The 17,907-nt window shown below is 49.9% G+C and overlaps 1 protein-coding gene across 1 annotated transcript in view; it reads right to left on the reverse strand.

Moving 5' to 3' along the window:
* Nucleotides 1-13,407, reverse strand: part of LOC122372738 (synaptogenesis protein syg-2-like) — a 69,796-nt gene extending 56,389 nt beyond the window's left edge. The window contains exons 1-6 of the mRNA XM_043350270.1: nucleotides 13,115-13,407; nucleotides 10,373-10,502; nucleotides 7,171-7,373; nucleotides 1,533-1,643; nucleotides 592-953; nucleotides 84-231 (exon numbers count right to left, since the gene is read on the reverse strand). Of these exons, the coding sequence (XP_043206205.1) occupies nucleotides 84-231; nucleotides 592-953; nucleotides 1,533-1,643; nucleotides 7,171-7,373; nucleotides 10,373-10,502; nucleotides 13,115-13,229 (1,069 nt within the window). The 5' untranslated portion in view covers nucleotides 13,230-13,407. The remainder of the gene's footprint in view (nucleotides 1-83; nucleotides 232-591; nucleotides 954-1,532; nucleotides 1,644-7,170; nucleotides 7,374-10,372; nucleotides 10,503-13,114) is intronic.
* Between the last annotated feature and the right edge of the window lie 4,500 nt (nucleotides 13,408-17,907).

Here is a 17,907-nt window from a genome sequence, read left to right on the forward strand (position 1 = left end):
AGGCTCACAGTGGGCTCACAGTCGTCTCACAATGGCCCCACAGTCATCTCACAGCTGCACCACAGCCATCTCACAGTACTCACAGTGGACGGCCAGCTGCCTGGAGTCAGAGATGGGCTCGCTGTGGGGCAGCTGCGGGTTCCACGCGCTGCAGCTGAGTCGCAGCGGCTCGCTGGTTCGGGGCACCGTCAGCGTCAGGGAGCTGGTCGTCACGTTCCCGTCAGAGGAGACCTGCCGGCGGGCACCTCAGCTGAACCAGGCTGCAGCCTGCAGGGTACGACCCAGTGGAAAGCTGGGGCTCTTAATCAGACGCAAACGCAGGCCAGCCTCGTCAGCCACCATCAGCGCTACGAAAGACCCGTGGGTTGTAAGGCCAAGAGTGGTGCCGGCCGGAACAGTCTGCTGCTGCAGAGCCCCTACCCGACTGACAGACGAGTGACCATGAATCCACATGGATCGCTTCCCATAAGCAAACAAGCCTAGACTTCACACGACAGGACAAAAACGTACACAACAGTGGTTGTGGTAGCCCTAGCAGAGAGGTGCCCTCCCAATAGTGCACGGTTCGGCGCAGCAGTGCCGACCCCTCACCTTCTGCACGGTGCCGGAGGTGACGGGCGCGCCGTCCAGCGTCCAGCTGATGTGCGCCGCCGGCCGGGCACCCGCCGCCCGGCAGCTCGGCTGGTGGGTGCTGCCGGCGCTGGCAGCCGCCGGCAGCCCGGTCAGCTGCACGGTCAGCGGCGCCAGCAGCAGCTCCAGGCGCACGGCCGTCCACGGCGCGCCGGTCAGGTTGGTGTTGGCGGCCGTACAGCGCAGCTCGGCACCCTGCTGGCGGCGCCGGACGGCCGGCAGCGCCAGCTCGGCCTGTACCGCCCCGGAGCCGGACACGGAGCGACGGCCGCCCTCCAGCCGGCGGCCGTCCAGCGTCCACGTCAGCTCCGGCGGCGGATGGCCTGCAGAACAGCACACCGAGCGGTCAGCACACTGCGCTCGGCGCGACCGGCCACCGCCGGCACAGCGCCCATTCACGAGCGTCGGTAAAAAAGTTAGGGTGGGGCTGGTTATCACAGGCTGGTTATCTGTAAGAATCTTGGGTTAGCATAAGATCGAGACTCAGCTGATGCTGCTTGTCCGACCAAGCGCATGGTAGTTCTGAACTTTGCCGCGAGGCTGCATAGGTCAAAGGGCTTCGGCCAGAATTTATTGAGAGACTTTAAATCCAACCCTGCAACGAACCCAAATCCCCGTGCCCCGGCGCCGCTGCGTATGAATAAACATCCATATTTATTCATTGGCTTTACGTTGGTTTAGCGGTAGATAAGGGCAGGCACAAGCCCGCTATACCCCACCAGTGCAAACTTCTGAAATAAAAAATCAAACTATAGGTAGATGTCTTTCATAACCCGCCGTGCCTATGCATAGAGTAGAGATACCGAACATGGTGGGCCGACATTGGAGGCAGTATGTGGAACCCTGATAGGAGTGGGGACCGTCTAGACTCCGGCGTCCGGTCGGCGCCAGAATATCCTCACCTCCGGAGACCTCACACGTGAGGAAGAGTGGCTGTCCCTCGGGAACGGGCGCCGTCCTGTTAACGACCGCCCACCGCCGGTCGTCAAAGATCACCGGCTCCCCGGGAGGCACTGAAAACCGAGTACCGCCATCGGTCACCGACTGTCACTGGTCGGTCACAAGGGCGGACAGTCTCCCAAGTGTGCTCGGAAAACCGAGCGGAATGTGCATCTTCGATGTTATGACAACAACTGGAACTTCGGAGCAGCGCCATAAAACTAAAACCGTGTCATTATCAAGACATATAATTACTCCGACATTTCACGTTTCTAGCATTCCATGTAACGGTAGGAGACAACTTAGGTCCAGAATAGTCATACAGTTTACCGGCTAAGTTGTTCATTTAGTGGGCAATTGACCTGACACAAGTAGGCAGTGGCACTACAATTACAGGCATTCGCAGACGGCTGCTGCTAGTATACATAACCGTATACTGCGCAGGTCTCGTAGCAAAATTTAACCTTGGAAGTGCATACAGGCATACACTAATATAACAATTACTAATAAAAGCCCATTACGTCGCATAATGAAACGATAACTATCAATCAAATGGCACCATCGGCACAGTGTAAGCTCATTATGTAACACAAAGCACTGCTCTGGCCATTCCAATCCATTCGATCAGAGCTCGTGTGACCGATCTCCAAGCTCCACAACGACTTGAGACATGATGGTGGCACGGCCCCTGTGATACCGACACGGTCCCGTGATACCGGCGCAGCCCTGTGATACTGACAAAAGCACATTATGCCGGCACGGTCCCTTGATATGCACAAAGCTATGTGATACCGACAAAGTCACATGACACTGGCATACCTCCATGATAATAACACCACCTCGTGATACCGACACATCCCCGTGATACCGACAACGTCCCCGTGATACCGACAAGGCCCCATGCCACCGTCTGTGTTATACCGACACTCCTTATGCCGCCGACACGCCCCCCGGGTTAGGTCGACACGCCTTATGCCGCCGCCACGCGCGGACTGAGCCACGTGCCGCTGAAGTCGACAGAGACGGGGCTGGTCGACTATGAAATATAGCGGTCAGCCCAATATATGTAGCGATTGATGGCACCGAGCGACTTAGGGCTACAGGCCCGCAGCTGAAAGGACGACGGGAAATTAAGCTGGAGGGATTGCAGGGCAACTGGAGGGTCGGATAGGGAGTTGGAGGGGTAGGAGAGGGCAGCTGTTCATAAACTGATCACGTCCGTTTCATACATGTAGATTATGCAGTACCAATTTTTACGAATTTTAAATATTGTGAAATACCTACTGTTGGATTGATGAAGATCTATGAATGACACCCCTGCTCTTATGTAGGTACCCATTACCTCAATACGCCAGCTTTTGTGCATGTAAAATAGGTACTTGCGTCTGTTTTAGGTGAGGTAAGCTATCTTCGATGGTTTGAAGAAACAAAAGTTACCATAGAGAAACAGAGAAACTGTAGGCAGGCATAATTGCAGCCAATACATTCGCTGTTCAACGTAAGCCCCGGAAACTTCAAAGCGAATCAGTGTCCGCTGCTGGCGGCATTTTTCCTAAGAAGGCCATGGACGTGCGACAGGCGGATCGATGCCTGCTGGGTGCCATTGTCGGCGACTGCCGTGTCGGGTTGACACAGGACGAATGAGGTGACACAGGACAAGGGGCTATTCAAGACGGTGGGGTCATACAGGACGGTATGGGGGGGGGGGGGCAGCAGAGGACGGTCAGGTGATACGGGACGGTGGGTGATACAGGACAGTGGGGGTGACATAGGACAGTGCAGTGGGGTGGTGCAGGACAGGAGGGGCTATTCAAGACGGTGGGGTGACAGAAGACGGTGGGATGATGCAGGGCCAGTGATTTGACGAGCTTACTCGGAGGGTAATCCAAATAATTAACGTACATAAAAAGTTACATTTAAAGTAAAAACGCAATCTTCGAAAACATTACAGGTATGAAATAATTTGAAAAGCTTCGAAAACTATGTGCAGACTACAGAACACGAATTAACCCGCGCCCGGCTGGGGGTCCTGGATTTCCACGCCCTGCTGGGGGGGGGGGGGTGTTTGAACACCCCCCCCCTTGTAACTCGGCTCCTGGGCCACGTAGCGATACGCGGAAGGCGGCGTTCGAAAGAGCGTCAAAAATAATGACGAAATCACTTCGGTCAATTTTTTGGTCAGGTCAAAGGTCAGGTCACCAGAGGTCATTGAAGGCAAAATTTCGCCGATTTCCAGGTCGAATGTCGAAATTTTCCAAGAAGCCAACGCATAACTCGGGAACCAATAGAGCTACAGCGCCGCGGAAAAGCGCATTCGATAGCCCTATTAACGCCTTTTCTGAATAATTCTCTCAGATTTGACCTAACGTCAACGGTTTTGCCTGCAGGGGGCAAAAACTGCAAAAATAGCCGATTTTTTCGGAAACAGTTTTTCTGCAATAACTTTTGACCCAAGCCCCGTACGAGCTTACTTTTACCGGCATCGTGTTCCTCTCGTCAAGACGCATCGAATGAACTATACTTTGACCTTGAAAGGTCAACTTGAAAATTTGACCTCAGGTCAAGGTCATGACCTGACCGGAAAGGGTCATGTTGCATATCAGTCGATCCGTATCGTCGATCTGAACACATCTAAGGCGATTTCATCGCTCTAGCATGCCTCTATCGAAAGTTATTTGCGAAAAACTGTTAGATACCATTCGTGACCTAAGATGACCTCAGGGCATAAACAATGGTCACGGACACCATTTTCACGTTCAGTGTGTCTAAACCACTTGTAATTCGGTGTTTGGGAGTGTTTATAATGTCTTTCGTCCAAAAGAGGCGCATTTCAATTTTCTCCCATTGACTTATAATGGGGAGGTCGCAAAATTGACCTGACCTTAGGTCATCGATATCAAAATTCTGAGATATACATTTTGTACATGCTATTGCTCTTAGCAATCGCTGAAAGTTTCAGAGCGATCGGTCACTCGGTGTAGCTATGACAGACATTGAAACTTTTTATGAGGTGAGGTCACTTCAAGTGACCTGGTGACCTGACCTTGAATGACCTTGGTCTGAAATTTTCACAGCATGTGTAGAATTGATCCGTTTTTTGAGATATTCGCGAAAAACCACAAGGGGGGTGTTCAAACACCCCCCACCCCCAGCAGGGCGCGGGTTAATAAGCCATCAAACGTGACTTTCACCTCTATTTCCTGTAACGTGCATTATCGTCCAGCACAGCCTGGATAAAGTTAAACAGTTAACACGTCTTAACCCGCGCCCCGTTGGGCTCTGCCGAGTGCCGAGCAACGCGCCCTGTTGGGGGGGGGGCATTTGCCCCCCTAAGATCTCGAGAACCACGCAACCTAGCGACAAGCGGCAAACGGTGTTGGATAGCCCTATCAGGGAACTACCTTGTGACCCAATTTTATTGACCTAGGTCAAACCGATGACGTCACAGGTCAGGTCAAAGGTCCAATTTTCACCCTTTACAGGCATTTCAAGAAATGCGTTGTAAAATCGAGTAAAATGCATTTCATTGAAAATCATCGATGGGGAAATGTTCTTCAAACACATATTTTGCTATTTGAGGTCACTGATACCAGGTCAGGTCACAGGGGTCAGGTCACTGGGGGGTCACAATATGAAAGTGTCGTGTGATACATGTTTTATGGTCCATTTTACATGACAAATGCGATTATATGGGTCAGGCAGCCTTTGGAGCCAGCTTAGGTCACGTTTTGGTCAAGGTCAGCTCAAGATCAGGTCAAGGTCAGGTCAAATTAGGTCAAATTTCAAAATTAATATTTTTGCATAAAATTGGTATCGAATCGATGCAGCTCGTCACGGGGAGTTCAATGGTGGTCTTTGTTTTGCCGTACGTGGTCTAGAATCGCTAAAAATTGAGTTAAAAAATTTGACGTCATCATTTTTGAACAGTTTTTTTCGCTATAACTTGGCCAAAAACGAGATATCGATCTGAAATTTGGTATGTATATAGAAGAGCGCAGGGACTATCACAAATATTCCGGTTTTTTTCGAAATTCGGAAAAATTTTGGATTTATTTTTAGTTTTCTAAAAAAATCAATTTTTTGAATTTTTGGGGTCATAAACCCAAAATTTTGAAAATCTGAGATAGCAGTTTTGTAGCGCCGCTTTTTGTCTACTAGACCATATAAAGAACTTTGAAATTGCTTGATAACTGTAGATTTGGTGAGCGTTTCAAGATTGCATGTTTTTTGCTCATTTTTGCTCGAACATGACCTCAGTTTGACCTCAATAACTCCTGACCTAAGGTGACCTAAGATTTGAAATTTGGTGTGAAGGTGTCAAACTGATGCCCGGGAAGGTATTGAAAATTTGGCGGCGCTGCGCGCCGCCATTTTCTTGCTATTCAGGAAAAACCAAAGGGGGGGTCCAAAATGGCCCCCCCAACGGGGCGAGGGTTAACAATTCACATATCGGTGTTTTACTTCTTTAGATACCCTTAGATTGATGTTTTCTTTTAAAAAGACGCTTCGATTGGTATGTTCCTTTTTCTCTTCCATGTCTTACTTTTGTACAGCAGCCCATGCACCCTGTAGATGACCGTCATTTCATCGCACCGGCCCAGCTGTTACACACGTACCCTGCACGTTAACAGTAACGTATACACTGTATGCGTGTAGTCGTTTTACTTATTTACCCCTTCATGAGCAGCAGCTGGCGTTTTTTTCACCTCGCTTACTACGTCACTTTAACGACATCATTAAAAATACTAACAATGTGATTACATTTTCAGCTTAACTGATTCCAGATTCGATCCACGAAGCTTGATAACCTGTTTTCTTGCATTTATATCGCTCAAAGTAGACATTTCCCATTTAATGTTAGAAGTGGGGAGTGGCTGTCGAGCTCACGCCATTTTAACGCTGCGTAAACAAATGTGTTTTGTTAAACGTAAGCCAAAACAGACGTAAGGAGGCTCACTAACGAGGGCGGGAAGCCGTCGAGCGGCGGCAAACCTCTGCGGAGGGCTGCGAGCTAACGGCCGCTGATCGATAGGTGGGCCGCGGCGGGACGGCGGAGGTGCTACGGTGGAATGGAGGTGCCGCGGTAGGGGCAGAGGAGGTGCCACGGTATAATCGAGGTGTCGGAAAGATCGGAGGGAGGTGCCGGGCAGGGGCAGAGGTGTCGCGACGGGGCGGAGGCTTCGGGAAGCGCAGAGGTGCCGCTGGCCCTGACCTCCGTCCTCCTATACATGCAGACTGTGATACATGGTGATACAAGGCGTAACAAAATCAAAGTTCATCGCGCAGACCTAGATGTTTCAGCATGCTAGCTGGAGGATAATGTTCCAGCCCTGAGAAACATTTGAAAAGTTCTTACACATATTACAATACCTGAAATGCTCACACCTGCTCCTTTGCTGTCCCGTTCTCCCGTGGACGGTGCTGTTGCTCACTCAGTACTCACCTATGACTTCCAGCCGGGTGACGCTGGTGCTCTCTCACCTATGACCTTCACCCGGGTGATGTGCTCACTCAGTACTCACCTATGACTTCCAGCCGGGTGACGCTGGTGCTCTCTCACCTATGACCTTCACCCGGGTGATGTGCTCACTCAGTGCTCACCTATGACCTCCAGCCGGGTGACGCTGGTGCGAGTGGAGCTGGCGCTGAACTCTGCGCGGCACACGTACAGGCCGCTGTCCCGCTCCCGGAGCGCCGACACCCTCAGACCCCACGGCGACGAGGAGAGCTGCACACGACCCCCCTCCGACGGCGCGTCGGTCAGGTACCGGCCCCGCTCGCTGGGACGGCCGCGGGCGTCGAACCTGTGCGGCAGAGGTCACCAGGGGTCATCCGGAGGTCACCATAAGTTATTGAAGGTCAGTGTGGGGTCAGATAGGTCACACTGCGAACGTGAATGCGCAGTGTGCATGATACATTGCACATCTCTGCGCAAACTTCTTCGCTAAATGTTACGCAAATGAAGTCATGAGAAGGTAAACATGTCTAACGTCTGTAAGTATACTTGTGCATGCAGTCGCTCATGTTTCGTGATACCAGACTTGTTTTACCGTTCGTGTCACGTAAGTACCACTTAGCTTGCATTTTGCAAGGCCAAACAACTAAAGACGGTTATCATAGGTACCAGTGTTCCGGCTGCGTCAACCGCGATTATGTCAACGAAAATATTTTTTCGATATCGCTGAGAATTGCTTGACCTGAATCTCGCTTTCGCAAAGAGTATAAACAGCTAGCATTGATAACGAAGAGCAAAGTACAGCCACGAGTGGTGGGGATGCTTTATTGATTGCCGAATGATGGATATTGAACAGTGAATGGAAAATTTTCCGAAGGTCATTTGACAATGGATCGCTGGCCAAACATGAGTTATGAGAAAGGTGTCATTAGAGCACAACTCGTAAGTTTCGTGAAAGATTCATAAACCATTAAAATTATTCCCCTTTATTCTCTTCGCTCCCTTCTCGCAGAGAATGGTATGGAGAAATGAGCTCCGCCACGGCTCTGACAAACTCGTCGGCCGGTATGCATGTCTTATGCGCGGTCCTGTATGCTGTGCATGGCGTAAAGGCATGCGGCTGAATATAGTGGCTGGGCGGCGTCCATTGCCGCCGTCTATTGACCGACGACGTCGGGCGCGCAGCGTGCCGCATATCATCGGCCCATCGGCGGCCTCCCCAGGTGTCACCGGATGTCGAGCGCGGCAGACAAACGGACCTGTCAATGGGCCCGGCACCGCCGCCAGCCGCGTGGGCGCACCCCCACTCATTAGCCGCCCTGTTGGCCTTCCGGCCTGACAAGCCTTGATGGTCGCACTTGTCAACCTTTGCACAAAACCACTGTTATGCAATGCCTACTAGGCACCATCATTATCAGAGCTAAAAGCGCGTAATGTTTGTGCAAAGAATGCCGAAGAACAGTAGACATGGCAGAGTTTCCAATTGGAAACGAACACATTTGAAAGAAAAGGCATTCAGGCCCGAAGCTATGCATGTTGTATACGTTATTCTCCTTTCTTTGACTGGTCACTAGAATAAAGAATCGGAAAATAAGGTGAAAAACTTAAGATAAAAATAGCTTTTCACGATAACCGGTGACCAAAAGTGGCATCCCAAGGAGACTGCTTAGATAACCACGCGTCGCTTGGCCCATGTAAAGTGCCTGCACGTTTGGCCGGCCTGTCTTCGCGCAGCCGACAAGTTTATGAAGCCAAGGTGGAGAACAAATGCAAACAGTTGAGGGAGGAAACCATTCAAACGTGCAAATGAGCCCTAACCATGGTGGTGAATGGTAATTATGCAGTTCACCACAGCAGGTGACCATTCCCCGATTGCCATATCTCAGCTTAAAACCTACGTAGCGGTAGGCGACATAATAAACAGCTGATAGAAGTTAATCAAAATGGCTTTGTAAGATACCCAGAGACTTCTATGCTAGCCTTCTGTCTCTGAATGCACAAATAATATCTAAGTTCGTGTTTCCAAGATATTGATCTTTAATACCTTACAGAATTGGAGCTATTGAACTAAATAAGCTATAACGCGGTGCTGCCAAAATGTAATAAATGGTTACTCAAATTACGTTGCCATACCACGCAACTCGTCTGTCTGAACAGCCTGAGCAGGCCTGGCGTGCGGTGAGCACGGTGGTACGGTGTCGGTGGCGTGCTGGCGCCTATGATCGGCCCGACCGCGCGGGGGCGCCAGCAGCACATTAGCCGCGGCAGGCATTCCGCACGGTAATGGAGCGCGCCGCCAGCAGCCGCCCACAAAGGAACGTTTGATTAGAGGTGGCTCCCGACACCCGCATCACCACAGCAGCGGGACGGCCAGCCGGGTGGGTCTGTGAGACCGAGTGGGTGGGTTACCAGGCTGCCTTGCAAGCTGCTAAGTTCAAGACTTCATAGTAGTTCCTTCGGCCCCTTTTTAATTGGGTTGTAGGTTGTTTCGGTCATGGAAAACCTATTCCTTCTCCATTTCGGGTTTTCCTTAAACCGGTTGTCTTGTGGGATGACAGACAGTCAGTGCGATACACATAGTATGAACAGGTAGGCTGGTCCTGACTGGATGGAGAGAACGGATGGGAATCTTTTTCATCCTTATAACTTCCAATATTATTATTATTATAAGGATCAACATGAATCAGCCGGGGGCACGTGGAATACACGCAGGTAGCTGTAGGCAGAATCTAACACCAGGGCAATAAGGAGAGCCAAGAGGGAGTGACATATAGGCTGCAGCACGATCTAATAGCTCTCTCTCTCATAGAAGTTCGAGAGCTCCTTATCGCAGCTTCTGGCGACACAATATGGTATATAAGAATGGATTTTGACCTATATTAAATACGTACTCCACTTACAAGTGCGCTACTAGGAGCTTTTGCGACACAGTCTTGTGAAATATGAAATACTTTATTATCGATCCTGATGAGAGAGAGAGAGAGAGAGAGAGAGAGAGAGAGAGAGAGAGAGAGAGAGAGAGAGAGAGAGAGAGAGAGAGAGAGAGAGAGAGAGAGAGAGAGAGAGAGAGAGAGAGAGAGAGAGAGAGAGAGAGAGAGCGAGAGAGAGAGAGAGAGAGAGAGAGAGAGAGAGGGCAGAATCAAATGGACAGACAGACAGTCAGACAGACAGACAGACAGGCAGGCAGACAGACAGACATACAGACAGACAGACAGACAAACAGGCAGGTGCAGATAGAGACGGAGACAAATACAGAGACAGAGGCAGATACAAAGGCAGAGACATGTCTGGTCCCCTGTCCTCTCAGTAGACTAAGATCACCACAGTCTCAGCCGTTTAGCGACTCACGTGTAGAACGGTGAGCTGGAGTCGTGTCGGTACCACAGTGCCAGCTCCAGTGTGTCGCCCCTCTGCTCCATAGTCGGACACGGCAGGGTGGCCTGACCACCGATCAGGCCGCGCACGACCTGCACCGGCACTGGAAACAAACGCGAAACCGCAGGACAGTCAGATGCAGAACGGCGCTCGACAGACACAGAACGGCACCTGCAGGCGCTGGCACCTTGGTTTATGGCCAATAAAATACAGAATTGCGTCATCTAAGAGCATAATGTAGGGTTACGATAATATTTCGCAAGCATTCCAAAAATAGTTTTACGCTGTCAAACACTCATAAAGAAAATAGCCCAACAATCTGTTTATTGAAGTTTTACTTGACACGTCAGCAGCCATCCGTCAAATGCCAATGCCTGATTTTCTGAAAAACAATGCATACGAGTGAACCTTGTAAACATAACTGGCAGCTTTAGTTCTTTGAAGAAAGTGTCTTTTCATATTAGTCGATACGCCCTTCTTGAAAGTGAGACAATACTTTCAACAGAGTCCTATGCATTGCAGGCAAAATAAAATCGGCGGAAAGTTAGCGGGTTGTTTTCCTGCCTACAAATGGCTGCATTTGCTGCTCCACAACTGGCGTAAGTTGCCAGAGCCGCCTGGGATGGGATGGTATCAGTGACTCGCCCGTCACAGTCCGAGGAAGAGACAAACTTGTGCTGGCACGCGCGATACAATCTCTGCGCAGAGCTGTTGTCACCCTGGCGCGCCCCGAGTAATGGATAAAGTTTTCTTCTAACGTCTGGGCCTACGCTCAGAAAAACCTCCAGCGTCGGCACCAGTGGCTGCACGCAGCCCACAATGGTGAGAATCAGACCGCCGCAAGCCGACCAAATGTGGCCATCAGGCTGACTGCTTTTCCGAGAAACGCTGCTGCCTGCGATCGTTCAGAGTTTGACTGATGACTGCCATACGATACAGACGGACTTATTTCTGCAATAATGGTGTGTGTCAGTATTTTGATGCCTGTTTTTAGCTCCCCATATAGCGCTCTGTAGTTGACGTCGAGACGCATTAGTTTGCAGCTCAATACATTAAATAACACTTACCCAAAAATAGTACCCTAGCGACCAGAACGGCGACAGAGAGAATTATCGAGCCGTCACGGTCGACCGAAACTGTCAAAAAACCTTAATGTGTTGGTTATAGTCTAATCTGATGCTGAGCGGATGTGTGCTTGGGAATTACGTAAGATGCTGAAGCACCGCACGGGTTTTTTATTTTGCCTGAGCGAGCATTGCAGATTATTGAGAACAGAATTCACGAAGATGAGAGGGAGACTAATAGCGTAGATGACTGTTTTTGCCTTCCTGTCTGGATATTTCGAGTTGCATGTGGTACATACGAGACCACTGTCACTGGTCATCACCGTGCCTGTCTGAAGTAATCATAATTGAGTCGCCGCGCCGGAGCGACTGGAACCGGTCTCTCGCCAATCGTCTGAGTAGGCGATTGACTTTTCCAAACAAAGCTTCTGAGGCAAGGCAGCTGTTGTTCAATATCTGAATATCATTTTAGTACCATCTTCCATCTTCCGAAGGCTGGCAAATTAACCCACGCACTTATGGAACATAACTCGTTTTATTAATAAATCTTGCAATTAGCCGTTTTCACGACGGACTGTCCGGCGAGTGCACCTAATTTGACCAAAGCTGCACCTAATCTCTTTTACAGCAAATTTCTTCATTTTATGTATTTATTTCAGTGTTTTAAGCGATGATGCTCTCTGATAATATGACAAAGCAAGCATATAAGGTATTGGCGCAACCCTAACTGATAGCTACTACACTAAGAGATACACTGAACCTAATTTGACCAAATCTGCACCTAATCTGCACCAAATGTGCACCAGATGTGTACCAGATGGCCGTCGTATTATCTTTTTATTATCAATGTTGGCTTATCAAATTATATTTTTATCATCAATCTAGTCTTATCAAATTTCTAGAAGGAAGAGAACGATCGGTGTGTAGACGACGTTGATTTAATATCTAGCCATTTCGTCTGGCGCGGTTCGCTCAGTTATGAACTACAGTGATTAACGCCGTTCTGGATCTGCGCTCACTGCAACTAATTCTGACTATGATAAACTGCCGTGTCTTCGTCTGCGGCAAATAACACAGTACCATTGGCGGCTATTGGCAATATTTTTTAGAGGCAAGTGATGTTAATTCACAAGTTGTTTATCGATTTACGCACGAATATGCTGTGGAGTAGAGAATCTATTAAGATATATATTCTTTACTCAGTTTCCATTCCTCATACCTTGCAAGGTTTGCTCTTTTTAATTAATCAGACGAGTTTTAATATTTTATATACTTGTAACGTTCATATTTTACTTGCTCTACTCGCTGTTCAGCTTTTGTCATAAGATAGGTGGGTGTATTACATCCTTATTTCAGTAATTTGCAGTTGTGACGTTTCAGGCCCAACTGTCCCCATTGTCGAAAATCGATTCTAGCTCAGATGTGTTTCTCTGGGGCCACGATCTAAATTCAATCTTCTGAGGCCATTTAGAATTTCCATGCAAAACACTGGTACTACACTGTAAGGCACTGCAGACATAAGATATTGAATAAAACTACGTTAGTTACTCTGTCACCGATAACAAGCTCAGTGGTCAGCAGAGAGCAATGTGCCTAAGTCCTGCTGCGAGTGAGGAGTCCCCCCCCCCCCCCCCAGCAATCACCAACTCACCTCCAGCAATGTCCACTCGGCCGTCACTGGTGGAGAGTACCAGCACCAACAGCACCAGTCCCGGCGGCACGGACGGCAGGCGGAGCGACGCGCGGACACCGCGCGACGGCACCATGACCCGACCGTCTCAGAGGCTCCACCGCCGCCCCTCAGAAGAGGCTCCACCACATCCACCGCCGCTCCTCAGAGGCTCCGCTGCCGTTTCGTACGTAGCTCCCCCGCCGCTATACTCAGAGTCTCTACCGAGCTCCTCAGAGCTGCGAATGGCGCCGCGCTTTGAAGCCTGTTCTCTTCGTGTCGCCAACTGTAAGAGTGTAAAGGCAAGCAATCAGAATTCCATGTAACGAGACAACTCAGCAGGCGGGACAAATGCCCCGATGTTCCAATGCCCCACTGCACTGCCCCAAAATGCTCCCCCTTTCTTGGATCCACCAGTGACCTGGCTGAAAACGCCGTTCCCAGTTCCCACATCACAGCTCGGGCGCATCTCGCCTCACATATGTACAGCCCTCTGCACACTGCGTGGTAGGTATTCTTTTTTCGACAAAAACGATAATATCTCGAAAACTATGCTTTCTGTCACTCGGGAATCGTATCAGCAAGACGCGCGAGACTCCGCACCTTAGATTGGGCTTATCATAGTATACATTTTCCATTCAGTTTGGCAGCAAAACACAAAAGTTTAGATTTGGCCCAAAAACAAACTTTTGCATTTTGGTGCCACAATAGGCGTAAACCTTGCTTAGCGATACGCCCAATCGAAGGAGTGGAGCATGGCGCATCTATGTGCAATGAGTTCCGACCGACTAATAACATAGTCTTTGAGTTATTATCGGTTTTGTCGGAAAAAGAATGCCTACCACGCAGTGTGCAGAGGGCTGTACATAGGTACCGCACCAAGCGTCAGCGCCACAGTGCCGCAGCACGCAGCCAAACCACCTGTGGAGGTAGGCTGTACCGCATTACACCTGCGCGCGGCGGGACAGCCTATACGCTACAGCTCGCCGCACACTGGTCGGAAACGCCCTCACGAGAGGCCACGGGCGATTCCGGAGTTTCGGATTATTTTTTATATAGATCGATTTGAAATTGATTAAATTATTATACTTAGGCCAAAAAAACTAATCCGGGTGACCAAAAATAACTGTAATCAGCCCCCGAAGATGGGGTATCCCAGAACTCGGAAACTGACGCGGAGCAAGAGGTTTCTTGAGCCGGATATTCAGAGTCTTATTGCTGATAGACACCAAATTGAAATCCCACATATTATGCATCAAAATGTTCGTTATGAAGTTGCCGACTGGTCAGTGCAAAATTTTTGGTATACTTTTCCCCTAACTAAGATTTATTGTAGCTTTTTTATGAAGGCTCTCCTACAGTGATTCTGGAATATAACTGCAAAGTTTAGGTAAGGAACCAACAGGTAGTCCCATCTAGTTCCACTCTGATTTTTTGTGACATGAAGCAGGATTTAAATTTACACCACGGCAACATAAAAGCTAACTGCGCATATTTGCGCAAAATTTGCAGGAGCCGCTCTTCCTACCCAAGTACCGCCCGCCCCGCCCCAGTTTCGGCTCGGCCGCCGCGCCCGGCTTATACGCTGACCTGTGTGGCCTGCACGGATCCATGCGTATTTGACTGGTCATTAAAAACAGATGCGCTTGAGTTTATGAATTTTGTGAAAAGCGCGTTTTATGTATGCATTTATGTATGCATTGACATCAAAAGCCTTCCACATATTGCGTGGCGATTACGGCTTGCATTTAGAGAGCCGTGCTATTGACAGCCATCACTCGGCTGAATAAAGTGGAAATTGAAACCTTCGTGAATATAAGACGCTGCAAATATAGGACACCTGTCACTGACGTCGGGCTACCTTGGGCCGTCTTTTTACCTTAGATCACAATTCCGGTATTTAACCCTGGCCGGACCGATTGGTTTTCTATATTGACCGGGGAGGGTTGGTACAACTCGCTCGCCGTTTCGTCTCTAATTGAGCTAGAGCCTCGCGAAAAAAACGAGCTTGTGTGCCGTTATAAGACGCAACAATTAGGTACTACCCGATTTTAAGGTCTTAGGTCAGCCAGTGGCCTCTTAGGTCAGGTAAGTGCCACAAGGCACGGGCTCGGTTTTAGGTTAATTACTTAGCCAAAAATGGTCGCACTGCCGCGATTTTGGCGTCATCGTGTTTGTCTAGCTCAGGCGCGTTGAATGCTATACTTGGTGTTCGGGTGAAGTCAACTTAAGGTGTTAACCTCGGGTCAAGGTCAGGTCGGAGCCCCTCAGGTCACGAAAATGGTTGAAGGAGGTCATATCGCATATCATTCGATTCGGCAGGTCTTCCTGAGTCCAATGGTGGCTTTCCCGACTCTCTAGCTCCATCTGATCAGGAGTTATTGACGAAAAACTTATATGGCCTTAGTGACGTCATAAATGCCGTCATGCAAAGTCAACAATGCTAAAGTGAAGCACTGGACCTTGCAAGGAGTGCATGAAACCATTCCCGGTGCCCGAATAGCAGCTCCCAATTTCCCTTGTTGACTTAAAGTGGTGCTAGATCCTGTATTATACTCAGTTATGACGTCATAACTTAACAGATCCACGTCATATATTTAGTGCTTGACATCCAAATGATAGCTTACATATGACAGAGAAGGTATGCAAAGTTTTATGAAGTTTGCTTCACTAGTTGTGGAATAACAAACAAAAAACTTTTGCGGAGAGGCCGCTGGCCTCTCGCTGGAGCGTTTCCGACCAGTGTGCGCCGCCGCGATCGCCAGCACCGATCTAGCCTGATACGGATATGAATGTCTATCGGAATGTGAATATTAAAAATGAGTGATATACAACTGTACGCACATATCAGAAAGCAGAAGGAGCAAAAGGCAGTAAAGAGTAGAGCGATAAATGAACCAAGCGAAGAATGGATGGAAGATGGAACGATCGGGAATGGAATAACAAAACGCTTTCGTCCGGCGCAGAGTTGTGCTCAGTTCTGGACAAAAGATGGTGGAGCAAGCAAGAGTACCGGCTACGTCCAACGTACCACAATGATTTGATTTTCTTACATGCTGATTTGAAGAAAATAGTAGCTACCTTCCATTTCAGACGCTTTAATCAAAAATATTTATCTCGATGCTCCTCCGAACGATATTTCAACACCATACCCAGTAAACATGCCGACGTCGGCCCGACGTCGGCCGACGTCGGGGTGACGTCGGCAACTCGGCATCGGCATGCCGACGTCGGCCCGACGTCGGTCCAACCTCGGCACGACGTCGGCTGGATGTCGGATATGCCCGCATGTTCCGACGTCCAGCCGAGATCCAGCCGACGTCGGGCCGACGTCGGACCGAGATCAATTGCTGAGGTCCAGCCGACGTCGGGCCGACGTCGGGGCGACGTCGGACCGACATCGGCCGCTGTTTTGACCGTTAAAATAATATAAAATACATGTTTCATGTTTCATAAAGAGCTTCTGTATTCAAAATATCCTCAAGTATCCTCAGGAAACTCAAATCTTCCTCCACGCCGCAACCCCCTGATCCGGATTGGACGGGAAACTTTATCCCATTCCCATTTGGGATTGCCCGTAAGCCGAGCTCGCCCGTAGCCGGGTGCGGTGAGTGCTTGGGGGCTGCTCGGCCTATCCTTTGGTCAGGCTCAGCCCCGGCAACTCACCAGGGCCGGGCCCAGTTCATATAGAAAGGCCAGTCGGCAAGTGTCACTTTGCCAAAGTGCCACTTATCAAAGGGACACTGTAAGCCGGAACTGTATTTCCACTGCCGCGGTCGGCACCTGCACACCGAACGACGCGCAAACCCGATCCTCCCCTCCGCCTGACCCCCACTGCCCGGCGGCCGCTGCAGATGGCCTTCGCCGCTGCCGGCCGCCGGCACATCCGAACTTTGACCCGCCTGCGCGCGCGCCAACATGAGCGAGCCGGCGAAACAGATCAGCGCTGCCAGTAGGGGAGAGTGGGGAAAGATGCCCAGGGTTTGACTATGTCATATCTTATTCGAAAATGACGATCGGAGAGCCAAAACTTGGAGTTTCAACGGAAGCCGACATCATTTTTCTCCAAAAATATCCCACTTTCGTGCCTGAAATATGATAACTTTTTTTGCTATTAAGCATTTTCCTGAAGAAGTGAAAGGGGGCATCTTACCCCACAGGGTGGGTAAGACGCCCCCTGGCGTTGGGTAAGATGCCCCCTGCACTAGTGACATAAATAGGCACGTGAATCGCCTGAACGAATCAGTCGTCCCTTGGAGCCTGCAGTAGACACCAAACGTCATCGTAAGGGCCCTCAAAAGTAGTCGTAAGGGGCTTCAGAGGTCATCGTTAGGGCCATCATAGTCCAGCGTGGCCAAACAAGCCTCCGTGGTGGCGTTCGGAGACCACTGTGGGGCCCTTATAGGTCTTCATGATGCTTGAGGGCCCTCGAGCCCATCGTGGGGGCCTCAGATGCCAACGCGGCCCGTGGAGCCAACGTGGGAGCCCTCAAAGGATCTCGTGAGGGGCCCTGGAACCAATAATGGGGCCTACAGAGGCCGTCGTGAGGGTTCTCAGAGTCAGATGCCGCCAAAAAGGCCCTGTGTGGGCCGAGAGACCGGCATGGGGAGCACCCGACCGTACCGGACTCTCAATAGTCCCAGATCGGCTTTTGTCTCTCATCACAAGTATGTAATAAATGATTTGACGGGCTGCTTGAAGGACAGCCTACGGATTTAGGGGGGCGTCTTTCCCCATCAGGACAGGGGGCATCTTACCCCAAGGTACCGAAGTAA

Source organism: Amphibalanus amphitrite, unplaced genomic scaffold, assembly GCF_019059575.1.
Source record: "Amphibalanus amphitrite isolate SeventyFive unplaced genomic scaffold, NRLGWU_Aamphi_draft 001394F_arrow, whole genome shotgun sequence".
Lineage (NCBI taxonomy): Eukaryota > Metazoa > Arthropoda > Thecostraca > Balanomorpha > Balanidae > Amphibalanus > Amphibalanus amphitrite.